At 40.9% G+C, this 25,937-nt stretch overlaps 1 protein-coding gene across 5 annotated transcripts in view; it reads left to right on the forward strand.

Annotated features, from left to right (window-relative positions):
- The first annotated feature begins 3,513 nt into the window (after positions 1-3,513).
- herc2 (HECT and RLD domain containing E3 ubiquitin protein ligase 2) overlaps positions 3,514-25,937 on the forward strand; it is a 67,208-nt gene continuing 44,784 nt past the window's right edge. For 3 of the 5 annotated variants that reach the window (XM_088350490.1, XM_088350494.1, XM_088350492.1), the window contains exons 1-21: positions 3,516-3,628; positions 5,487-5,615; positions 5,882-5,975; positions 6,195-6,323; positions 11,509-11,728; positions 11,796-11,896; positions 12,127-12,268; positions 12,341-12,445; positions 12,605-12,776; positions 15,658-15,831; positions 15,925-16,113; positions 16,186-16,337; positions 17,567-17,712; positions 17,791-17,904; positions 18,072-18,323; positions 19,666-19,859; positions 20,096-20,296; positions 22,794-23,022; positions 23,106-23,230; positions 23,986-24,164; positions 24,263-24,450. In XM_088350490.1, coding sequence (XP_088206616.1) covers positions 5,544-5,615; positions 5,882-5,975; positions 6,195-6,323; positions 11,509-11,728; positions 11,796-11,896; positions 12,127-12,268; positions 12,341-12,445; positions 12,605-12,776; positions 15,658-15,831; positions 15,925-16,113; positions 16,186-16,337; positions 17,567-17,712; positions 17,791-17,904; positions 18,072-18,323; positions 19,666-19,859; positions 20,096-20,296; positions 22,794-23,022; positions 23,106-23,230; positions 23,986-24,164; positions 24,263-24,450 — 3,178 coding nt within the window. In that variant the 5' untranslated portion in view covers positions 3,516-3,628; positions 5,487-5,543. Of the gene's footprint in view, positions 3,629-5,486; positions 5,616-5,881; positions 5,976-6,194; positions 6,324-11,508; positions 11,729-11,795; positions 11,897-12,126; positions 12,269-12,340; positions 12,446-12,604; positions 12,777-15,657; positions 15,832-15,924; positions 16,114-16,185; positions 16,338-17,566; positions 17,713-17,790; positions 17,905-18,071; positions 18,324-19,665; positions 19,860-20,095; positions 20,297-22,793; positions 23,023-23,105; positions 23,231-23,985; positions 24,165-24,262; positions 24,451-25,937 lie in introns of all 5 variants that reach the window. The other 2 variants (XM_088350493.1, XM_088350491.1) reach the window with 2 other exon arrangements.

The raw sequence follows: 25,937 nt of genomic DNA on the forward strand, positions 1-25,937 counted from the left end.
TACCCCTGCCTCATCATACGGGTGCCCCGCCCATCCCTTAGATTGCGTCTAAACATCCCACTGTCCTTTTGCAACACCTCTCCACTCATTCCTATCACCAACAAGAGCTCTAGCTTCCATTATATTTAGACCTCTCATCCAGTGCACTCATAACACCATCCATCCACGTCAATCGAGGCCTTAGTCTTGGTCTCCTTCCATTTACTTCTGCTCTGTAGATCCTCTTCAACATTTGCTCCTCATCAATCCTCTCCATGTGTCCAAACCAACCGAGTACTCTCCTCTAAGTATCCGTAGTTCGTATTTTTCATATTAGACTGGGGGAAACATTACATCCATGTTTTTTTCCTTATTATTTTAGAATCGTTATAACCATTGATAACAACGTAGTGAATATTGTTTAAAACTGGATCAACGTGCAAATCCTAGATAAATATGTAATAAGTATGTAATGTATGTATGTAATAATGCCATGAGGCTCTTTAACTCCACCCGGCAGAGTAAAGGCCCACATTAAACCACACCACCTACATTGGATATTACCGAATCTTACTGCAATATGTATTCTGTGTAGCACTATTTCGTTACTCTATATAACACGCTACAGTGGGCATTTGCACGTCACACTGGGTATTTGTATATTGTATTCTTTTGGCTTTATTATTGTACTGTTCTCAGCTCAGGGATGCTGCTGGAAATGTGAATTTCCCTTCGGGGATGAATAAAGTATCTATCTATCTATCTATCTAATAAGGGATTAAGGGGAAAAAATATGATAAAAACAATGTCAGGATTTTAATACCTGTCAACCTCAGTCAATTGCTCCTCTTATTAATGATTGTGATTCCCCTTACCAAGTGATAATATACCTTACAAACAAAACACAGCCCCTATTTACTCGCAAAAGACAGACTTTGTAGAATCAAAACAAAGATAATTTGTGTAAATCCGTATATTTTATTTACCAAGTAAACAACACAAACATTTCTTTCAGCATCTTGTTTTTTTTATCTGCTTGCAGTACATTTAGTGTTGCTTAATATGTGTAGCAGTATTTTTTCAAATGTTTTATATGGCATACACAATTTAAGGTTTTCAAAGATTTATCAGACAGGACAACATATAGATTGACAGGAATGTTCATCATTTTGTTTGTATCATTTAAGCATTTTTATTTTGCACTTCACAGTTCAATTGTTAATATATATGGCTTGCTAATCTTATATGTGCTGCTATAGTAAGATTTATGTCAGGACCAGAACGGAAACAGGACCCAATTGCGTAGCGTTCGCCACAAGTTTTATTGAAGGAAAGAGGAAGGGCTGCGCCCATGATCCGGTGTTCGCTGGACGCGGAAAGCAAGTCGCTCTTGTACTCGGATTGTGATCCGAACACGGAAGTGGATCTTTTGTAGCGAGCGGCTGCAGTGCCAGGGACGGAAAAACTGCTCGGTAACCAGGACTGGGAGAGCAAGGAATGGTTGGGGTCGAAAACGAGTCGTAAGCCAGAACGGGAGAGTAGACGTAGTCGTGGACAAAAAGAGGTCGTAAGCCGGGACAGAAGAACAGACGTGGTCAGGATCGAAAACAGGTCGTAGCCGGAGACAAACAGGAGCAAAAACAGGACAGGCCTAGGGTCGAAAAAGGCGTGCCTAGTACACACTGAGGTTCGCAGACTGACTGACAACAGGGGATTGACAGGACTGGGTTTAAGTAGGGACAGGGAGCCTATCAGAACCCGCAGCGGTTTGCGCCAAATGAGCGGGCACAGGTGATTCACATCGGTAACCATGACAATTTCATACTGGACTAGGGGAAACATTACATCCATGTTTTTTTCCTTACTATATGTATTAATTATGAAATACATTTTTGCTCCCACAAATCAAGTCCTCAATTTTTACATCCGATTTAAACATTGAATATTATCAAAAACCCTACTGTTCTATTGTGGCATTGTTGCAGTCATTGCCTGGTCGCTGAATGTTACTTCTTGAGGAACAATAACAAGCAAATGTAAACTGGCCCCTTACAGTGTCAACCACCAATGACAACAACTTTTCATGCCTGTGTTGCAATCTGGCACTATTCTCCACAGTATGGTTTCCCCAGCACTGTCGTTTAGAAATTTAGGGCTATTTTATGTGTTAAGCCCTCGTTCATCTTTGTGCTTGTATTCATAATCGTCTTCTTGAATGTTCACATTATCTAAAATAGGTAGGTATAGCTGAGTTGAAAACGGCGCAACTGCAAACATTGTCTTGTGGTTTTTACATGCCCTCATGTAGGTTTTAGATCAGGTGATGGTGTAGTTTGTAGTTTGCAATAGTATGAGACTCTTTGTGATAAAGGGCTATACGTACAAATAAACATGACTTGACTTGACATAATTCATTTTTAGAATGGTTGTTTTGGTCATTGATAAAAGCATAGTAGTCATTGTTTAAAACGGTAATAGACATGTAATAAGGATCTAAAAGAAAAATATTAAGATAAAAATAAAGTCAGGATGTTTCTACCTGTCAACCTCAGCTAATTGCTCCCCTTATTAATGATTGCAATTAGTGATAGTGTAATTTACCACCACAACACAACACCTATTTGCTTACAGAAGACAGACTTTGTAGAATCAAAACAAAGAGAATTTAGTATAATGCATTTATTGTATTTTCTAAGTAAACACATTTTTTTTTACATTTCAATTTCTTGCTATAAATTTAGTGCTGCTTAATATATCTAGCAGTGTTTTTTCTGTTCACAATTGTAAATAATCATAACGTAATCTTACGTGGAAAACGTATAAGTTGACAGGTACAGTACGTTATATAATTTTGTTATTTGTCTTGTTAATCAAGCATGTTTTCTTTGTCACTTTAGAGCTCATCCATCCATCCTTTATCTGCACCACTTATCCTCACTAAGGTCGCAGGGGTGCTGGAGCCCATCCCAGCCATCTTCAGGCAATGGGCAATGACACTCTAGTTGACTTTCCAGTTCACTTTTAATAAATATGGTTTGCTAATGTTATGGGTGGTGCCACAACAAAGTTTAATTTTAGAATCGTGGAAACATTGTATATTACATGTTTTTTCCCTTACTTTTTTTTAGATTCTCCTCACTGTAATTGATATCAACGAAGTGAACATTGTTTACAACGATATTAGAGATTCCTCTCCAAGATTACCAATAAAAAAAACTTGAAAGAAAAAATAAGATTGAAACAATGTCAATATCTGTACAAATATTCAAATACAGCGTGTGGAGTGCAAAAACACAGAGTTTTTAACCGCTAGCATTTTTATTATAGCGTTGTTCCGTTCGTAACCACATAACGTCGTATCTCGATCTTCTACCTGCTTGCTTACGTCCCGCCTTGATTCTGGAAGAAGCGCTTCTTTTATGTATCGTTTGCTTCAACCAAGCGGGGTGGTGCTTTAAAAATAGCCAACGTGCTTTAATACACTCCGCCCTCAAACTTCTTTTAAACCAAGGAGTACACAAACAAACGCCACCAATGCCTTGCAATGGCCACTAAGGTTTGTGCCGATTCCGCGATCTGTCAATCAAGTCCAAATAATGCAGCACAGTAGCTAAGAGGAGGACGAAAAACCATCCGCGGAACACCGCAGGTAATCACCACCCTCCCCCTTGGGATTCATGAATCAATTTCAATGTTTATTTCCCCCAGAAATGTTATTTTGGGGTGTCACTCCTTTGGAGGTGTGTTTCCACCCGGGTTAGAATGACGACAGCTAGATTAGCATAGCTAGCTGCGGCTAATGTTGTATTCCCATTACAGTAGGCTATTTAGCATTAGCTGACACGCTAAAGGGCTCGTTCTTACCCTGTTATATCTGCGTATTGTACATGTATACATGTAGCTGCGATTTTAAAGCTGAACGGGTGAGTGTTTAAAGGGTCGACAATACCGCTGTACCTCCCATCGTCATGTCATGATCAATACACACATGAATGCAGCACATACATGTATGACAATTCTTTCTTAAATTATATGCTGTTTTTAGCCCAATGGGTCATGTTAAAGATACGTTTATGATGTTTTTCGCGGACCAATACAGCGACATTGCAACATTATTCTTCCGATTGAAATTGAAACTATATTTAGGTGCAGCGGTAACCTATTTTCCGGTGCAGCTTGTAAACAACTCACTAATGAATTTCAGACAGTGTTGCAATCGTATGATCATTAAGAAGAGAGGGGAAATGCAGTGTCCTGCAACTCTATTGTTTACATTGCAGTGTACATTTTGTCCCTTTGAGTGTCCCTCATTGCATCGATGCTAGGGCTGTCATACCTCCTTTCTCAGAGGGCTGAAATTGATTTTTATCCCAACGCAAACATTGTAAAACCACATTTGGTGTATCCTTCTGTGTTTATTTGTAAATAAGTTTACTTGCGGATTTGTAAATTTAATTTACACTGAAGACAGACCTGGAATTGAAGCTGGCCAACTCGGGTTGTTGTGATTTTGCCTAAAAATGTTGTTGTGTCACACTAGTCAAGTCAAGTCATGTTTATTTTTACAGCCCTTAATCTCAAAGAGTCTCTAAGGGCTGCACAGACCACAGTTTATTGCAAACCACAGACTTTTACTACTCCATCCCCTGATCTGAAACCTACATGAGGGCAAGGAAAAACTCAAAAACCTAAACATGAGGAAAATAAGCAAACTTTGTGTATTTTCACATTTACCATTTAAATGATATGAGTAGCAGCATAGCGGCGCAGTGGTTAGCACGTGTGCGGCACAGTTCTAAGGTCTTGGGAACCTCCTGTGTGGTTCAAATCCAGCTACCGGACCTACTTTGCGGAGTTTGTATGTTCTCCCCGTGCTTGCGTGGGTTTCCTTCGGGCACTCCGGTTTCCTCCCACATTCCAAAGACATGCATTTCAGGTGGATTGGCCGGTCCAAATTGTCCCTAGGTGTGAATGGGCGAGCGAGTTGTCTGTCCCTGTGTGCCCTGCGATTGGCTGGCAACCAGTTCAGGGTGTCCCCTGCCCACTGCCCGATGATTGCTGGGATGGGCTCCAGCACCCCCGCAACCCTACTGAGGATAAGTGGTGCAGCTAATGAGATGAGATGAGATGAGATGAGATGATGATAAGAGTAAGTCGGAGCCGATCAATCACTTCTCTCGCTATTGCCCCCAGGAGGGGTAATAGGAGAAGTGGCTTATTAACATGAGCTAGTTTTCGGCCATAATTTGCCATATGCAACCTGTCAAAACAAAAACACAAATGCTAGGTCACTACTGTAGTTTATGTTCAAATAACTTATAATTAAGTCAAGTAAAACATTTTAGAGCAACAGATTTTGACCCTGGATGTAACTTTTACCTGCACATTTGCTGCAGACAGCTTGTTGTCACAACTCTTTTATTTCGTGATTGGACATGCGTCATGTTGTGTGTATTACACATAGTAAATTTGTTTCCTCATCTTTTCGTTTTTTTAAATGTTTGCAGGTTTGGCTGCGTTTGCAGCCAAGAAAGGAGCAAGGGGAGGTGGCGGGTGGGGGCAAAATGCCTTCTCTGTCTTTTAACCTCGATGCTCAGAGCAGATTTCATGACAAATGGCTCAAGGTAGACCTACAGGTATGTGAATACACAATTAGCCACAGAGTTTGCAAAAACCTTGTGTTCCAACTTTGATACATCCAACATTATACACTTAAAATACCAAGAAAACAATTAAAATCAGAAAACCTATTTTTATTTAAGAATCAAGCTCGTAAAACCAGATTATTTGGCCTCACTCTTGATCTCATTGTGTTACTTTTAGTCCAGGCTAGGTCATGTAAACGTGATTACATGTGAACAGAACTGTTGTATATTTCACCAAAGTCTTTTTTTTCTGGCAGTGGGCCTTCTCTGCAGAAGGATTGAGCGAAATGTGGAACGAAATGGTAAAGGATGAGGAGATAACGTTCAACGGAGAGGAATCTGCTCATCCAGGTATTTTTTTGTCCCTGTACTGTAACAAATGGAAACCAAACATTCACCTCCAAGCCAACCAATGTACTAAACTAGAATATGGTATTTTATTAGGTGTATCATTATGCTTCACACATAAATATTACCTGAAGTAACGCGGAAAAATACTATAAGTGCAGATACTTGGAAGAGCTAATTTACTCTATGCCACTAACAAAGATGTCTTTACTGATCTCGCAGAGGACTTCTCAGGCTTAACTGGTCAGAAAAAGGATGACGCCAACGACAAGGACGAGGCAGCGGCGGCTGTACCATCTTCGGCTGTCCACCATTCCATCATTGAAACCTGGGACTGGGGGCGCCAACCTGGTAAAATGCTCGCCCGTGTAGCTACACTTATTGTTGATTTATGACTGTACAAAGCCAATATGGAACCCCTGAGGCCATTACAGAGTCAGTTAGCAGTATAAAATACAGAAAAATGATTAATCAGGGAACCTTTTTCCTGGACCTTAAACAGTTTTATTGTATCATTGACTTGAATGAAAATCAGAACATTTATTGTTTAACTTAACAAAAAACATATCTTTTCTTTTTTGTTCTGACTTTAAAAATTCCTAGTCTTGAGTTTTAAAAGTGGTATTAATCGCACAGACACATTTTTTTACCCTTGATCCTGTGTCAGTCTGCATCGAGATAAATTGTTGGTCATGTTAAGCGATGCGACTGGGTGGGACCTAATGCTGCAGGGAGATAAGCTTAAGATTGACTTTGTGGGGTCTAACTATGTCGTAGGGCTGCTTCATACTATTGATTGAAGAGGTGACATATGGATGAGTAACTGGATCGCCGGATGGATGAGCATTCCGGCATCCAGGCTGAAGGTTTAAACTGCACACTTCCTGCTCACCCACACCCACTCATACCTCACACGCCAGCAGTTTTCAAAGTTATATTAATATTCTTAATATATTTTTGGTCTCTTGATCACGCTTGGTGTCTCTTCCTGTTTTGAACTCTACAGTGGCTCACAGCACTGCGGCGTTCATCCTGTCTTCTTTTTCCTAATCTAGATTTGATGCTTTCATGTTTTCCCCCAGATGCTAAAGAAACTTAAAACAAACACAGTAGCCTGTGTAGTCCGCAGAATATTTGGGCCTGAGTTAGTTAATAACATAATGCAGATGTATCATGATGTCAGCATTCCTCATCCTCAGTGTATCTGATCTGAGATCATTCATTTTAGCATCATTGCTCCTTTTTTCGTGGTTTGTGTGTGTGTGTGTGTGTGTGTATTTGTGCTCTTCAGTATTTCTCTTAATAATACTCCCGCCATTCCTCTGCATATTTGACTCTTAGCTGGTTCAAGCAGACAGGAAACCCACAGAGGTGAAAATTGCACGCAGCATTGTGATACCTGACTTCTTCCTCATCAACTCAGCATTCTTAAACGGAAAGCGCTAAAAAATGGGTGGGGGGGGTTCCGATCAGTACATCATCTTACTTGCCAGCTCAGTTTCCCTCACCAGATGTAGTTTCAGCGAGGCCAGTGCTTTTGGCAATTCAGAAGAAAACTCAAGGAGGAATGAGAATGAAATTAGCATAGGCAGCTCGTTAGCCAGAGATACCAGTATCCTCTGAATCATTTTTAAGGACATTATTCTCCCAAATCATGTTTTTTTTTTTTGGTTTGAACAAATTTATTGACACTAAAAACAGAAAACAATCATGACAATCTCAACAGCAATTAAGCACATTCACAATATTATATTCCAATATTACGTTTTTAACAGCAAACACAAAGTGAGGTTTGAACAAACCTTCTCGAAAATCAAACATATTCACAATTTCATTATATAACATCTTTGTTAGTGTCAATAGATCCGTCCAGGCCAAAGTGGATTGTCCTCGGTCTGAACAAATTCACCGACAACAACAGCAGCAAAACACAGCCATCAAGCATATTCACAATTTTTTTATATTTGACAATATGACGTGACGATATGACGTTTTAACATTTTTTCCTGACATTTTCAACATCAATTAAACAATTTCAGAGTTATTTTCTTGATGGTAGAGCTGAACATGCAAAAAAAAAAAACATCATAATAAAAAAAGTAGGGCCTAACAAGGCTGTATCCCTCACCCTTATTAGTGGTTCCATGCTTGCCTCCTGTTTTGATTTCTTCATTGCCTGCTTGTACTGCAGACTAGTTTTGTCGAAACGGTCTGATGAGATATGAATATGCTGTTTCATCAACTTAACTCAGCAATTATAGAATAAAGCCAATGTTCTGTTTATTTTAATGGTTGTCTGTTACGGTATCAGACTAGTCATATGTTTATAGTTGAGTAGACACTCAAAATAAGGAGAGAAGACATCAATAGCTTTTTGACTTTCACAGAGAACAGGAGAGACTAGACCAAAAACCATCTCTTCTAAAAGCCCTCTCCTGATCCCATTCTTTTCATTAAATCGCAATGGTTTCAAAAAAAGCAAATCCGCTCTAAATGGTGTGAGAAATCAAACAAAAGCAACATTATAAGCATAAAGTGACAATTATGTAAATAGTGCATTATACTCGAAAAAACAACAACATTGCGGCATAATAGTCAACATAATTAACTGGAATTCCATGCAATCTAATTTGCCAGTGCCCGATATTAAAAACAGAATGAACTTAGGTCTGAACTAAAGAATATTGATATTCTAACTGCCCTCACACAGTACAGCCTTTTTGCTCGCTCCATTTTCTTCCTAAATTATCCCAATTTGAAATTCACACACCAAGATTTAATTTATTTCTGCCTACCATTTATGCACAAAAGTAGTCAAAAAATTGCATAGGATTCAAATGCATTTTGTGCTCTTTGTTTATCAAAGCTTGAGTCACTCCACAACTATAGCGTTGCAGCTGCATGGACATTAGCAACGTTTGTGTGTGTCTGCTGTACATCCCGACTGCTGCACACAGCTGATGCGATGTTGCTCCTGGAGCCACTGACCAGTCTGGCTTACACAGAAGCTTAAGTGGATTTCCGAGCGGCTATTTTGGCCGCCTCGTTTGTCCCCCTAGGTCCTGGCTGTTGTGATTCAGAGGGGACACGGAGGGAGGCTAGCGTTATATTGTAATGACTATGCAATGATTTTTCTAGATAAAAGTAGTGTTGTGTAGCATTCCAACAAAAAGATTCAGCAGAATGTTTCACAGAGTACAATAGGATTCAGTTGACTAAATCGGTGTTTCAATCATTATATGGAAAGCTCTACATGGTGTGATACAATAAGTATTTGTCATTTTCCCATAAGATATCAGTGCTGTAAATGTGGTTTTATTTTCAAAGAGATGGCATCAATTTTCATTTTTTTTGCTCAATAAATGATTTATTTTAATTTGAAATGATACGGGGCAGCAAGGCGGCGCAGTGGTTAGCGCGTGTGCGGCACTGTTATGAGGTCATGAGATAGAACCTCCTGTGTAGAGTTTGCATGTTCTCCCTGCACTTGCGTGGGTTTCCTCCGGGCACTCCGGTTTCCTCCCACATTCCAAAAACATGCATGTCAGGTAATTTGGCCAGTCCAAATTGTCCCTAGGTGTGAATGAGCGGGTGAGTTGTCTGTCCCTGTTTGCCCTGCGACTGGCTGGCAAGCAGTTCAGGGTGTCCCCTGCCCACTAGCTGGGAGGGGCTCCAGCACCCCCTTGACCCTACTGATGATAAGTGGTGCAGATAATGGATGGATGAAATGATACGGTTTGATCTGATGCACCTATATAAATTGGAATTGATATTCTTAATCAAATCGTTTTTTTTCTTTTTTTTTTTTTTTTTTTTATTACAGGTTCAAGTAAAGTACAGAAAGTGCATTTTTAATTGCAAAGGATGACACTCTCTTGAAATACTAATTCAAAAACCTTTAAAAAATGAAAATATAAACATTGTTTTTGTATATGTGTATTATCTATCATTTTTGAGGGTGGCCAATCATCGTATTTAACAGGATAAAATTAAAATGATTGATTGTTAAACTCATTTAAGTATTTCTGTGAATTTCAGGAGAGACATTGCACTATGTCTTCAAACCATGTATATTTTTTCAATTTGTTTCCATACTTTTTTGTTTTTAAATTGAAAAATAACTAAAACTATTAAACCTAAAAATTCCCATTAGTGGTTTAACGTAAACTTAAATAAACACAAAATAACTTCTCTGTTAATAGATGCTTTTAATTGTCTTTCATTGGAGAGCTATGAACAAATTGCACCTTGGCAGGGACTCATTGAACCGTTTTCAGTGTTGGGAATAACGCTGTTGCAGAACTGCGTTATTTTTTGTTTAGTTACTGGGTAATCCAACTAATTACTTTTTCCGCTGTTATAACGCCGTAATCGTTACTGACGATCAAAAGTGGTCCGTTCCTTTGGCTCCAGAACCCCAACGACTGCGTGTGCCCCCACACCGGACGCTGTTTTCATCTGTGCAGGTTTTGCTCTCCCCTGGGTTGTTTACGTCACGTCTTTTGGGATCATGTCACCATTCAAAATAGCTACTACCGCATCGATGGATAGCGATCACAAATATAGTATTTACTAATGCGCCAAAAGAAAGGGTGAATTGTTGAATGCGGCTGCAACCGACTCATGTCGTTCGCAAAAAAAAAATGTGCCTATGAGCTGGCTCTTGGAAGTGGGAGACAGCTACCCACCAATTGAGAGCCAGTCCCTATTAGGTGCTATTCTTCTATTGTGATTGGTCAAAATGCATTTTTTTTTCGGGGATTCTATGCCGCCGACATTGAATTTGTTGAGAATAAAAAGGGTTCCATTTTTGAATTTTTGTGTTCTGTTTTTTACCTTTTATTGGGCGGGGGAGATTTATAAATATTTTAGTTTGTTTCCTGCGTTTTTCAGTGTTGGCGTTGAAGTGTTAATTTTGCTTTGTTTTTCCCCTTTTTAAGTATTTCATAACAATACATAACAAATGAGAATATATAGGTTGAATAACCTGAAGAGCCATTTGGGAGGTCTTTTTAGCCGTTTCTCTATAAAAGAGTCGGACCTACCATTTCTACAATGGACCATTTGAGTTAAATATAATTTATTAAACCCACTTTATATTCTTTACTGCTGATTGTTATTTTGTTTTATTGTTTACTGTTTATTTTTGTTGCACTTCAAGTGTATGATGAATCCGTTTTTTGACGGTGAGGTGCAATAAATATTACAAGGTATGCCTGTTCTTCTTTATTCACCTGACTCGAATACTGCTCAGAAAATGTAAACATTTTTGACATACAATTTCTTTTTAGATACACGGAAATGGTTCCTTTCCCTGGTAACTAGATACTTTTACCATGGAGTAACTCAGCTACTAACACAATTATTTGTCGGAAGAAGTAGTGAGTAACTATAACTACTTTTTTTAAAGTTACATGCGCAACACTGTTTGTTTTACACCCAAGTATCAAAAACTGTAAAATCGAGTTTTGTGGAGGGATGCACACATTGAACATCTGTGGTTCAACATTATTACAACATTGCTGTCTGTTTCCAGACGAGAAAGAGCTGAAAGACTGTCTGATGGTGCTGGTTGACGACCAGCAGAATTTATCCTCTCAGATGGCCAAAAGCACGCTGTCTGCTCGACGTCTTTGTCAGCGTCTGGTCATCCTGGAGCGCTACCACATTGCGTTGAGTTACAGCATGGTGGAGAAGGACACATTGTCTTGGAAGTTCCCCGTCAACACCCCAAGACCAAGCACCGACAACAAAAGGTACTACAAGGACGTCACAGCTTCGTAATGTATTTTCTTGGTGCTGACTGACACATTTGTTTTTAAGCCCTCGTCCCGACAGCAAAAGTGTGGAAGGTTTGGCCATGGTTGGCTCGAGGGCAGCACTGTCGTTTGCTTTTGCTTTCCTACGTCGGGCCTGGAGGTCTGGTAAGATCAGCCAAAGTGTGTGGAGTTTAAAAAATCAGAATTTTTCAAAATTATTTGGAACATTTTTGTGTTTTGAAACAATACTGTATAATCCATGCGTAAATCAATATGTTGAAATGTTAGCTCTCTGTGGGCTGAAAACCCTTGTTTGAAACTCTCAACCCGGCATCTCGTGCTTCATTTAAAATGCAAACTTTGAAACCTGAACCCTTTAACGTACATGGGTGTAGGAGATGACGCAGACCTGTGCAGCGAGCTGCTTCAGGAATCTCTGGATGCTCTTCGAGCCCTACCCGAGGCCACACTGTTTGATGAGGGCACGGTGTCTTCGGTGTGGCTGGAGGTGGTCGAGAGGGCCACCAAGTTTCTCAGGTGAGAACGTAGCTTGCGATTCTTTTGTGTTCTTCTCGTGGTCTCACCTTTTCTCTTCTTCACACGAATCAGTGACATCCACGGAAACGCCAGCACTAAGGCCAACATTCCTCTCCAGGACCAACATCTTGCTCTGGCTATTCTTCTGGAGCTGGCTGTGCAGAGGGGAACACTCAGGTACAATTGCAATTGGCAATTTCTTGCCAGGGGATTTTTTGCATCTGACAGATATTGTGGTGATTGTATTGTAATTTATTTCACCAACAACAACTTTTCTCAAAAGTTTAACGTTGTTCTACAAATGAATATGCGATTTTGCAAAATGTATGTGTGCAGTCAGCTGCTGTCCGCCATTCTTCTGCTACTGCGCCTGTGGGAGAGTGGTACCCGTGAAATGGACAACGAACGCTCTACACAGGGCACAAGTGCTCCCTTGCTGCCTCTTTTGCAACGCCTCAAGAACATTCACAGCAGCAAGGAGGAGCCCATCCTAGAAGAGGAACCTGAGGTCAGTCTTTCACAGGTTGTGCTCACTTCCAGCGATTTCTTGTCTAAATATCTTATATTTTTAAGACATCTAAGGTACAGTAGACCCCCAAGATACCCTGTGCCTTCTTCATATTTTTTTTATATAATTGCAGGCTATCCTCAATTTTTATCATGTTTTTGCTTCTCTCTTTGCTATCACTGCAAGCCTTGGGACCCATTACGATTTACTCACTTAAAAAATGCTGTAGTGTTGCACCGACGTGCAGTCTTAACAGAGAAGATTCTGAACTGAATGATAAGACCGAAAGGCATTGTGGGAAGTAGTTCAGCCAATAGTTTATCGGCATTTTCATAATGCCCTGACAACAACCGACAGCAGATGAGCATTTTACATGACGTCGACCAATAGAAGATAGGAATCTTAAAGATTTGAATCGTAACACACACACACACACACACAAACAAAGCAAAGTTTTAATTTTATATCTTTTTTGGCAACAAAAAATGTTTTGGTGTCTTATAGTGATGGAGAAACAAAAGCATTTGCCATGAATCAGTGTGGTAAGTCACAACACCACTTCACCAATGCTTTATGTACCATTGAACCTTGGTCATCCTGGAAGGGAGATTACCACTTGTGAGGCCCCTTCTCAAGGTTTCTTTTTTCCTCACGCTGAGGTTTTGAGTTTTTCCTTGCCCGCATGTTGGCTTTGGTTTAAGATCAGATAATGGTGTAATTGTAATCCTGTGCAGTCCTTTGAGACATTTTTGTGATTAAGGGTTATATAAATAAATGTCACTTGACTTGATTTGAAGCATGTGTTGAATGTTCAGTGCTTCAAGACGTTTGACACAATTCAGTGTGATGACCTCTGCTGGACAAAAACATATTGAATTTACATCTGAGCAAAATGCAGTGTCATCATTAAAACATCTCTTATGGGTGGTAAAGTCATTGGTTACCTAGTTTGCCTAAGATGCAGGCATAAATTAATCCTCCCCCACTGTGATGCTTTAAAAGGAAAAAGAAAAGAAAAGCTGTTGTGTTACTTTTAAATGAACAACGGAAATGCTTTTGTGAAATGGGAACTCGTGAGGTTTATAGAATGTTGCTGACACTGGAACATGGATTTGGGTGTTTCACACTTCTATAAAAACGAAATTATCTCAGCAGAGTTGACTTTTATTGGGTTCTTCTTTTTGCTAATGACCTCTCCAACTTTTGAAAATACTCTCACATAGGGCAAGGGTGACATGCATATGCAAATAATCCTAGACAACTCTGCAAGATGGGGATAAATGGCTGCTCCAGAGTTCCAATATTTTAAAGGGACAGTGTGTATACCAGCTCAGTAGCCTAGATGGTAAGGCGCCCGCTTTGAGACTGGGAGGTCGGTGGTTCGCGCCCCGGCCGAGTCATTCCTAAGACTTAAAAAGTGGTCGGCGGCGCCCTCTGTTGGCTGCGGCTGCATCGGCTCGCTACAACGGGTCAGGTGTAATCGACATTTCGTTCTGTGTACATTGTTACACAGAATGACAATACAAGGAAATTATTATTATTATTATTATTATTATTATTATTTAGTGCCTCCCAGAGATTAAAAATTAACTTGGAGCCCATCCCAGCCATCTCCGGGCAGTGGGCAGGGGACACCCTGAACTGGTTGCCAGCCAATCGCAGGGCACACAGGGACAGACAACTCATTCACACCTATGGACAATTTGGATCGGCCAATTCACCTGAAATGCATGTTTTTGGAACGTGGGAGAAAACCGGAGTGCCCGGAGGAAACCCACGCAAGCACGGGGAGAACATACAAACTCCGCACAGGATTTGAACCCACGACAGGTTCCCATGACATGAACTGTGCCGCACAAGCGCTAACCACTGCGCCGCCGTGCTGCCCTTTTTCCTTTCTCTTTTCGCAAAATAGTGGGCTTTAAATACTTCAGTGTGGTCCTTTTTGAGTCTCCAATCTTGCCTGTTCTTGTTTGCACGACACGATGCAGTGACATCTAGTGGTCAAATGTTCCACACTCTCCCTTTACAGAAATACACAAACTGGTACACAGTTAAAAAAACACTGACAGAAAGACGTAAACACTAACAAACACAGTCAGACACATATAAACAATCACAAAAACGAACTTCTATGAGTCCTAAAACAAATACATGTGTGTGTGCGCGCGTATTGCATAAATCTGTGTATAGTGTGTCAATGAATGCCTTTTTTGTACAATTGCAAATTAATCTAATGCATAATCTGGCCTAACTTCCCCTCACTCTCGGTCGTCTCTATTTTACGTAATGCATGCAAAAGCTCTCCTTCTCACATCCGACAACCTTTTGAGGGATGTCTCACCTTTTTAGAAGCGTTGTGAGTTTGTCTGAAGCAAATTGACTCGCTACGTGAGTGACACGTCATCTATCGCCTGCCGACACGCGTTCAATGTGATTTTTCAACCAATTGAGGCACAGATTGGAACAATTCATCGAAACACTTGTCCTGTCAAGCGTATGCTTCGAGCGTGACGTCACTAGATGTGGCACTGGATCCAGCAAGACATCACGACCACGGATTGTGATACTTCTACTACAAGAGCTTGATCCTTGTCTTGAGGTTCTGTCTCGAGCGTAATCTCACTAGTGTCTTATAGTAGTGAAAATGGCATAAAGAAGCGTATTTACAGTTATTCCTAACCGTAAAATAAAAACGTCATAAGATGGGGATACTACCTCCCGTCGGTCCACTGTATTGGATTTATACGGTAGATCTTGGTTTTTGGATTATTTCTTTTAACATCAAAATCCTAATGATATATGTATCCATTGATTGTGATCTGGAATAAACGACTATCTGGCATCTAAACACACCTTGTTAAAATGTTTCTATCCCTAGATTCTCTCAGCACCGCTGAGTCCAAATGAGAGTTTCCTGCGCTACCTGACCTTGCCCCAGGACAACGACCTGGCCATTGACCTGCGACAGACAGCCGTGGTCATTTTGGCCCACTTGGACCGCCTGGCCACCCCTCGTAGTCCCCCCCAACTTAACTCACCCTCTTCGCACACGGTGACTATTAACTTTTTGCTCTGGGGACTGCAGCAGAATGGCGGCATTTTAATGAAGAATTCACAATACCACTGTATGTTTGGGCAATTTCAGGGGAACATGCAGGAGGTGATCGCCTGCGGTCTTGTGGGCTGGAAGCTTTACTCCAATTTGAACGGGCCCATCCAGTGCAAAGCTCTTGCCAACGTGGGTGTCACACAAATAGTTTGCTCGGAAAAGGGCTTCCTCATCCTGTCCAATAGCGGCTCGATATACACCCAGAACTACAAGAGCACCACTTTGGTAAGAGGCGTCCCTGGGGTGTAATGATTCTAGTTTGTCACTGGGTTGATTGATTGGTTCTTCCCAAAACAGGCGCCCATGCTCATCTATGGACTAAGCTCCAGGAAGATAATCAAATTGGCAGCCCACCCGGAAGGCCAGCATTACTTGGCCTTGTCAGTAAGCGGCGACGTATTCTCTTGGGGCTGCGGTGATGGCGGCCGTCTCGGACATGGCGACACCACGTACTGCTCACTCAAATATTTTGCACCATTTTTGAATGTACCGTAAATTCCGGACTACAATCTGCTACTTTTCCCTTACATTTGGAGCGCTGCGGCATAAAATACGGTGCGTTTTTTTTTCGCGAGGCGGATGGTCGCAAGGGTGTTGGCAGCAACTTCGGATGTCTGCCGGGCCCTTCCCATGGATCTCCCCAGCTGCGTTGCCCATCGGGGCCCCCTGTCAATACGGTGGCGCGTCGCCGGTGGGTCGCCTCGGCTGGCGCCTACCAGCTTGCTTAGAACTGACCAGAAAAATACATCTTCACAAGTAATATAATTTTTTGTAGATAGCTGAGCAATACTTAGAAAGGAAACGGCAGGCATACAAAACACCCTAGTGACGTCTGGGAACATTTCTACGAGAGAAAGTCGTCAATGTTTTTTCAACATTATTCATACGATACATACCACGATCAAAATGGAAGGTTTGTACTCATACTTTTTTCAATATTTGGAAAGGACTCGCAATATTTCGACTGTTGCACCCACATCCGAATTGAACAGCAGTGGAAGTTATCAAAAACGCTACACTTTTCTCTCCTTAATCCGTACGATGGTCGTCATTGTCAGGTTGCCGGAGTTTCCTTTAAACCATTAGGAAAAATCACAAGCAAATGCAATTTGGTACATTATCGCAGAAACCTCCAATGACAACAGAATTACAAATCTGATTAAAGTAGCCCTCATTCTTGTTCTCTTTTTTTGCGTGTAAATATGTGCTGTAATCGCCATCTTGTCATATTATCCGAAAACACCTGACCCAGGCAAATCACGGGGGAGAGTAAAACTGCTCAGATGAAAACGTCATTCTCCACCCTCGTCCCTGTTCCTCCAACCTAATGAGTTCTCCCTGAACGGGTATGCAAAAAGTAAGATAAAAGTATAACGGTGAGGTAAAAAAAAGCATATGGGCTCTTTGAACACAGTCGGGCATTGTTAACACATACTTAATAGAGAAAATAATAACTGACAACTTTTTAAGGGCACTTCAAACGATTAACCCCACCTTTAAATCTGCAGCTTCAAATTTAGTTAGGTTTGTACGAAAAAAGAATTACGTTTCGTTCGTGAATTTGTGCATGCCGCCTCTGAGCATGTATGCTCTATTGTCCAGAATTTGCGGTAACCCTTTAGGCTTCCTTTTTTTTAACCTCACAGATTTTTAATAAATTGATTCCACATGTGTCAAGTTATCTAGAAGAGCCGACCGTGATCACAGCCTTTGGCGGAAAGCCGGTGTCGCATGTGGCCTGCGGTAGCACGTACAGCGCTGCAGTCACTACAGATGGCGAGCTCTTCACGTGGGGACAAGGCAACTACGGTCGCTTGGGCCACGGTAAACACTGCCTTCTATCACCTTTTGAAATAAAAAGGATGACATTTCCCTTACAAGTTGGATTACACCCAATTGCAGGCTCCAGCGAAGATCAGATGACGCCCATGTTGGTGACGGCGCTGAAGGGTATGAAGGTTGTCGATGTGGCTTGCGGCAGCGGCGATGCACAAACACTCGCCGTCACAGAGAATGGTGAGTAGGGGGAATTACTGCTAAATCAATATCAGAGCAGTATGTATAGCTGTAAACGCAGTAAAAACATTATTAAAATAATGGTCAATTTAAAAAAAAAACATGTATAAAACTGACTGTAAAGATAATATCTCAAAGAAGATGCCTATGTGCTTTATTTTTTTCAGGTCAAGTGTGGTCATGGGGCGACGGCGATTACGGCAAGCTGGGCCGAGGTGGAAGTGATGGCTGCAAAACACCTAAGTTGGTGGAGAAGCTGCAGGACCTTGATATCGTCAAAGTTTGCTGTGGCAGCCAGTTTTCACTGGCGCTCACCAAGGAAGGACAAGTCTTTACATGGGGCAAGGGCGACAACCAGCGCCTCGGCCACGGCACGGATGAGCATGTTCGCTACCCAAAGTTGCTTGACAGTCTGCAGGGTGAGTCCAGAGTCTAATATGTGGATCAAGTAGACAAATTAATTCTTGTTATGAATGAATTGATCATCTACCACAGTGGCACCTCTTCATACAAGCTTAGTTCGTTCCAGGACTGTGATCCTAGCTCAAATTGCTTGAGTAATGAGATAAATTTCCCAAAATGAAATAATTAAAAACGAATTGGTCTGTTCCCAACCTCATAGACGCATCCGAGGTAACCCTAAATAGCTATAAAACACACCTTCCCGGTCACTAAAACATGTTCGATCAGTAATTAAACATTGTAAAAAACAGTAATTAAGATAAATAAGATAATAACAATAAAATGCAAGTTTATCATGAGGGAGTCACTCAAATGTACACTTAAAATTTAAGTTACTGTCACCTTAGATACGTACACGCAAAACATTTTTACAACACATATTTCTTTATTTTGTTGCCTTTTTCAGTTTTTAATCATCACTTTCTTTTGCCCTTTAAACTGTGCTTGTAACATTTTCACTTTCTAAAGGTCTTTTGAAGAAAAACTAAGGAAATATGCTTTTTCTTCAAAATGTTAGAAAACTGTTTAAGTCAAGTTGTAGCATGACCAATGAGCGGTCTCGAGCGGTCTGTAGTGGTAGCCTCCGGGAAAGCTCGTAATTTAGATTTTCCATTGAATTTGGAACACTTATTTTGTTTCAAATAAATCTCGTAAATCAAAATTCTCGTTTTTAGAGGCGCTCTTAAATGGAGTAATGATTGCATTAGAAAATCCTTACTTTTTGAATTCTAACTTTATACCATAAACCCCATAGAAATCACAATTTTTAGCTCTCATTAGAATAGAATAGAATATATAAATGGTCTGCATTTATATAGCGCTTACAATGTACTTCACACTTTTCACTTTTACACACTAACTAACTGATAGCAGCGTCGGCCTTGCAAGGCAACTCCCTGCTATCGGGGGCATTTGTTATTCAGTGTCTTGTCCAAGGACACTTCGAAATATAACACTGAGGAGCCAGGAATCGAACCTGCAAGTAATTTTTCAAACCCAAATTTAATACACTGGATAAAATCTTTCACCATAATTTTGAACCCTAACCCTGACCGTGAGCCATAATTTGAAACCTCAAACATGACTTGAACTCCTTTTTTTCTTCTTTTTAAAAAAAAATCCTAAACCAGGTCAAAATTTAGATTTTTAAACTGTCATCTGAAAACCGAAGACATTTTAAATCCTGATGTAATCCCTAAATGGCGCTACCTGTTTGTATGGTTGTAAAATAAACTAAGCAATATAAAGTAAAATTCTTAAAATGACTTTTAATAGCGACTTGCTTGTTGTGTTAATCAGGGAAGAAAGTTGTGGATGTGGCCGTTGGTTTGTCACACTGCTTGGCCCTGACTGACAGCGGCGAGGTGCACAGCTGGGGCAGCAACGACAAGTTGCAGCATTTTGATACACTCTTTTTCAATAAGAAGCACCCAAAGGCTTTGCCAGGGCTCAAGTTCAAACACATCGTGGGCATCTCTTGTGGCCCTGGACAGGTAACACATATTCATATACTTGTTTTTATATGTTTTTTATTTAAATTCCAAGGGCTGCTGCCCAGAGAAAATGTTTCATAAAGAATAATGAAAACATAGACCATTTTTGTTTTGTCTTCGAGTAAAACCTATATACAGTTGCTCATCCCATCCACTGGGGCATCTGTACAACTGTAAAATCACTTCTAATATATCAACCAAAGTAGAGGTGAGACATTATTGCTCTTCCCCCCCAGAGTTTCATGTGGTCGTCTTGCTCCGAGTGGTCAGTAGGCCAGCGTGTTCCCTTTGTAGTGGACGTTTGCCCCATGACCTTCGAGCAGCTTGACCTGTTGCTGCGACAGGTCAGCGAGGGCATGGACGGCAGTTCTGATTGGCCTCCGCCGCAGGAGAAAGAGTGCATGGTTGTTGCTGCACTCAACCTGCTAAGGCTCCAGGTAATCTTAATCAAGGATACACCGATATTGATTGTTCAGGGCCAATACCGATTATTAGAATTAAGAGGTGTCCGGTAAAGGTAACATTCATTTACAGTAAAAGCTTAAATCTGTATCGCTAAAAGCAATCAAAATTTCAGCAGAGTAGGGGAATTGAAAAGCGTGGGCACTCCTGTTTTAGAGCCAGATTGACGAACGAATTGTATACTAATAGCTAATCACTCAGCCTTACACTTTAGCGTGCTTTTTATGCTCTCTCTCAATCGCAAACATACATGCTTGATTGACAAACTAATGTTATGATTAGAGCTAATATATCAGGTTACAGCTGAATGTGTTTCCCTAAAACAAGTTAATTCCATTTTTAACACTATCTCTTAATCACACTAGCTTTTCTACCACTGACTTTAAAATCTCAACATTATCAGCGGTCTTGATTCACAGGCGTGTCTGGACTCAGGAGTTCGCAGAGATGCCGCTGTTTACTTCGCTCTAATGTACTAACGGTATTAGTAACGTTAGTAATAGTCGTAAGATGTAGAGCACGGGAATGTTTATTCCTTTTTCGGAGGGGGTTTTTGTGTTTGTCTCTGCTAAATGTCACTACTTTCGCTCCAGTCTGCAGTGTGTGACTGCGAAGTAGAGACGGCTTCTGCTTCAGTGGCTCTGCCTCCTGTCGCTTATCCAATCAGATGGCGTGGGGTGGGTAGCATCAAAAACAGAAGGCTGGAGAGAGAAATAACAGTTTTATAAATACTGAATCTTCCCGTCAAATAAATAAAAATGGCAATACTAATATGTGTCTTATTCCCAAATATCGATGCCAGTCGACCTCTAATCTTAATACAGTGGTATATCTACTTATGAATTATATTCATTCTAGGAGTAGCTTTGTAACCAGAAAACTTTGTAAGCTGAGACGCATTTTGAATGTAAATTCGCTAATCTGTTCCAAACCCTGCAAAAGTACAATGTATATATTTTTTTAATGAATCATATAAAAAAATCGGATCATGAATTAAATACATATTAAAATTAGATTATCGCACAATAAACACAAACTAGAGGCACAGAATGTTAAAAAACAAAAAATAAAGTAAATAATAATATTCACTGACCTTTTTGCCTCGCATTTCTTGAAAGACTGGTACAATGACATCTGCTTTTGCCAGCTTTGACAAGCTGTCGGAAATGCGCGATGCAGAGTTCATAATGAACGATAGCCCGACTTGTCCACACTTTTTCCAGGTGATTCCTTTCCACAAATTCCAAGACTTAATGGAATTCTGCTCAAATGTTTGTAATTTGAGCTGATTGAATGATGGATACGTCCTCCTCCCAGTGTTCCTTCTAAGCTGCGCGCGTGCGCAATTGCGCACTGCTCGCACATTCTCAGCCCACAAGAAAATCTAGCCAGGGCACAAAAATCAGGGCTCAAAATTACTAATTAAGAAGCGACTTAAGTCAAAGTTACAGTGCATGAAGGTAAAAATACACGGGTTCCCCTGACGTTGTGTCTTAAATGCGGTATTTGGAAGTCAATGTCGAACGAAGTTGAAAAGTAAAGTCAGTAGAGTTTGTCGAGAACCGGCTTCTTCGGCTCGGCTCACTAAAAGGAACCGGTTCTTTCGGGTCCTAAACGGCTCTTCAGGTTGTTTTTGCTTCTTTAATCCCAACATGACCAAATATCATGTAAAATTATGCACAAAATGACTTAAAGGAAGGGGGGAATGGAACAAAAAAGAGAAAAGTAGTGAAAAGTTGAGTAAAAAAGAAATAAAAGGAAGAAAAAAATGAAGGAAAAATTTAGAAAAAAAGACAGAAAAAAAGAAGTGGTTATCTTGTGAAAGAATTGTAAGAACAAACGACGTTTGTAGGTCTTACAACCTTTGCAATAGTACATGAGTCAATTCATTCAAAAGAGAAAAATAATTTTGCATTGCCGGAAACTCAGTAAAATGTAACTTAATGTCAAGTTTTGGTCATGTTTGATAATTAATTATCTTGCCACACTTGGGATTATGGTTGCTCACTGTTTCAAGCGTTGCTCACCGACATTGTGTGAACGCTCAGACCCATGGAAAATTAGAGGGAACATTGCCTCCTCCCTGCCATTTTGCCCGAACCCCTCCTCCTCGTTTCTGCACTCTGAACTGTGATGGTGACATGAAGAGCATGCTGTGATACACGCATGTGCATCAGGTTACCAGCCCGTTTGTTTACATTTGGGAAACTGTGGAAGCGTCATATTGCAGCCCTGACTGAACTGTATTTTTGAAACGCCTTTGTAACTAGAGGCAATATTTTCCCGTTTCGTAACCTGAATCTTTATGTAGACATTCATAAGTAGAGGTACCACTGTATATAGGAAACCTGCTTCCCCGAAGTAATCTATGGATCACTTTATTTACTTATTACATTTCAATTTAAAATTAAAAGAATAATGTTTTTATTCTGTCTGACTGAAAATTAAGGCCTTTATTATTTGTTGCTTCAGCTTCATGCCGCCATTAGTAACCAGGTGGACCCAGAAGAACTTGGCTTGGGGCTCGGCAGCACCTTGCTATACAATCTCAAGCAAACTGTTGTTGTGCTGGCTAGCAATGCTGGCGTACTCAACACTGTGCAAGCAGCTGCTCAATCTGTCCTGCAGAGTGGTTGGTCTGTGCTTTTGCCCACTGCTGAGGAGCGGGCAAGGGCCTTGTCGTCGTTGCTGCCCAATACTGGTGAGGTCATCAATAGGTTTACGTTCTGTAGATGTTAAGAACTGTTAAACTTATTCAAACTTAACTCTTTGTGTGTGCCGCAGCATCTGGAAATGAGAGGAGTGTGACTCCCGGCCGTCGTTTTATGATTGATCTGCTAGTCAGCAGCTTGATGGCCGATGGTGGCTTGGAATCTGCACTGAAAGCGGCCATTGCTGCCGAAATACAGGTGAAAATTGAAAGCTGTTTTAGTCAATCAAAATCTTAATGAAAGCGATTACAAGAAAAGGCACAATGAGCAAAGATGCAGAGGCTTAATTTGTTTTCCAATTTCATGAAGAGCCTATCGGTGTGATGGTCAGTTTTTGTAATTTCTTATTTGTATAAGATACATGCAGAAGCCCAAAATTTTGTTCAATTTTAGTTATGTTTCTTTAATATTTTTACACCTGTTTTTACACGATAACTTTAAAATCATCCATCCATCCATTATCTGCACCGCTTATCCTCAGTAGGGTCGCGGGGGTGCTGGAGCCCATCACAGCTATCTTCGGGCAATAGGCAGGGGACACCCTGACCTGGTTGCCAGCCAGTCGCAGGGCACACTGGGACGGACAATTGGCTCGCTCATTCACACCTAGGGATAATTTGGACCGGCCAATTAACCTAACATGCATGATTTTCGAATGTGGGAGGAAACCGGAGTGCCCGGAGGAAACCCAAGCAAGCATGGGGAGAACATGCAAACTCCACACAGGTGGTTCGATCTCATGACCTCAGAACTGTGTTGCACACATGCTAACCATTGCGCCGCTGTGCTGCCCACTTTAAATTGAAAAATTAAATATTTTTTACCGTAACCTTTCCCGTATAATTCTTGTCAGAGTGATTTAAACCAGTTCCACTCAGTTTCCTTCTTTGAATAATGTCCCAGCAGGGTTCTACTAATTAATCAAAATCACAATTTTGCCTCGCTAATGACAGGACATTGAGGCCAAGAAGGAAGCACAGAAAGAGAAAGAAATTGACGAACAGGAAGCCAACGCTCCCACAATGCAACGCTGTCGTGCCATGCTGGACAAAGATCTTATCAACACTGGGATTTATGAGTCAGCAGGCAAGCAAATACTTCCTCTCGTTCAGCTTGTGCAGCAACTACTAAGGTATCCGTGGTGCCTTTAACAAGTTACATTTTGTCTCGTATTTCAAATAACTTGTATCCTAAATTAATGCATATCTAACATTTCTGACTATGTTGCAGGAACATTGCGTCTCAGACAATCGCCAGGCTGAAGGATATCGCCCACTTGCGCATTTCCAACTATTTGGAAGCGGAGCATGACAGCAAGGAGCGCTCAGCGTCTTTGGACCTGCTGCTGCGATTCCAAAGATTGCTGATCAGCAAGCTTTATCTTGGCGTAAATGATGGGGTCAATGTCAACGGATATGGTAAATGGTGTAATACTTTTAAAACGCCGTACACGATATGTATAATATACCGTAAATTACGGACTATAGAGCGCACCTGATTATAAGCCGCACACGCCACTTTTCAGGTAATTTGCCAATTTTTTACTTAGACAAGCCGCACTCATGTATAAGCCGCGTGCGCCCGCATTAAAACTTGTGACATAATCACTAACCCTAACCACAGTCGGCATCGTGAATGGAAAATGATACCCGTAATTAAGATATGATGCAGACTTGTAAAGTCCGGGTCCCGTTGAAGGTACCGTATTTTCCGCATTATAAGGCGCACCGGGTTATAGGGCGCACCCCGAAAAAATAGTTTTTGGTCCTATTTTTGACATACATAAGACGCACCGGATTATAAGGCGCTACAATGGGAACGTCGACAAAACAGTCAGATAGTTCAGTCCAACTTATTACCCCCTTAACATTCCGAAAGCTTGCAAAGACGCAAATACGTGTCGAGAACACGTGCGGATGCGGTGTCCGTACGATGTCACTCAAATGCATCGTTCCATCATTCGGAAGGTTAAAGTCTTGGGATTCAAGAAATGCCAACCATTCCTTAGTTTCTATTTTCTTTTTCGCTAGCAACTTTACTGTATATATGACAATAAACACTTGGAATTGAGTTTAATTTAAAAATAGACACTCCATTCCATCCATTATCTGCACCGCTTATCACAGAAACATCGAGTTCAGTCTGAAACAAGATACAGGGATAATATATATAGCCAGAGTAGCTCACCGAAGTCGTTGTGTTCATAATAATGTGCAGCCGTGGTCCTCTTATATCCGTGAGTTTAGTAAATCCAGGAGAATAAAATATTTACAAACACAAAATAGTAAAAAAATGCTTTCTGTATGCCGTCAGCCACGTGCTATACGCATTCATCTTTTTCGGCCAATTGCAGGCTTTGTTTTGCCGTTCAAGCCAATGCCAGCCTGTAAATGATAAAAAGGATCCGCCCCTTGACCTCCGAATAACTTTAGCCAATAGTGATCGATTCAACTGATGATTGACACGTCTTTTTTGGCCAATTGCAGGCTTTGTTTTGCCGTTCAAGCCAATGCTAGCCTGTAAATGATAAAAAAGATCCTCCACTTGACCTCCGAATAACTTTAGCCAATAGTGATCCATTCAAATGATGATTGACACATTGGTTAGCCAATGAAACGCCGGTAAATAAATCCCAGCATACACCGCGGTCTACTTGGCGTTCGGGGGAAAATCTAGTCGGCGGCTGCAAGTTAGTTGCAAGACTTTGCGAATTAACTTTGTTCCATAAATAAGGCGCACTGTATTATAAGGTGCATGGTCAGCTTTTGAAAAAAATAAAGGCTTTTAGGTGCGCCTTATAGTGCGGAAAATACCGTAATCCAAGGAAACAAAATGTATACAGTGGAACCTCGGTTCTTGACCATAATCCGTTCCAGAACCCTGTTCAAAAACCGATTTGGTCGAT

The sequence above is a fragment of the Urocampus carinirostris genome, chromosome 12, assembly GCF_059441175.1.
Source record: "Urocampus carinirostris isolate Australia breed hairy pipefish chromosome 12, RoL_Ucar_1.0, whole genome shotgun sequence".
Lineage (NCBI taxonomy): Eukaryota > Metazoa > Chordata > Actinopteri > Syngnathiformes > Syngnathidae > Urocampus > Urocampus carinirostris.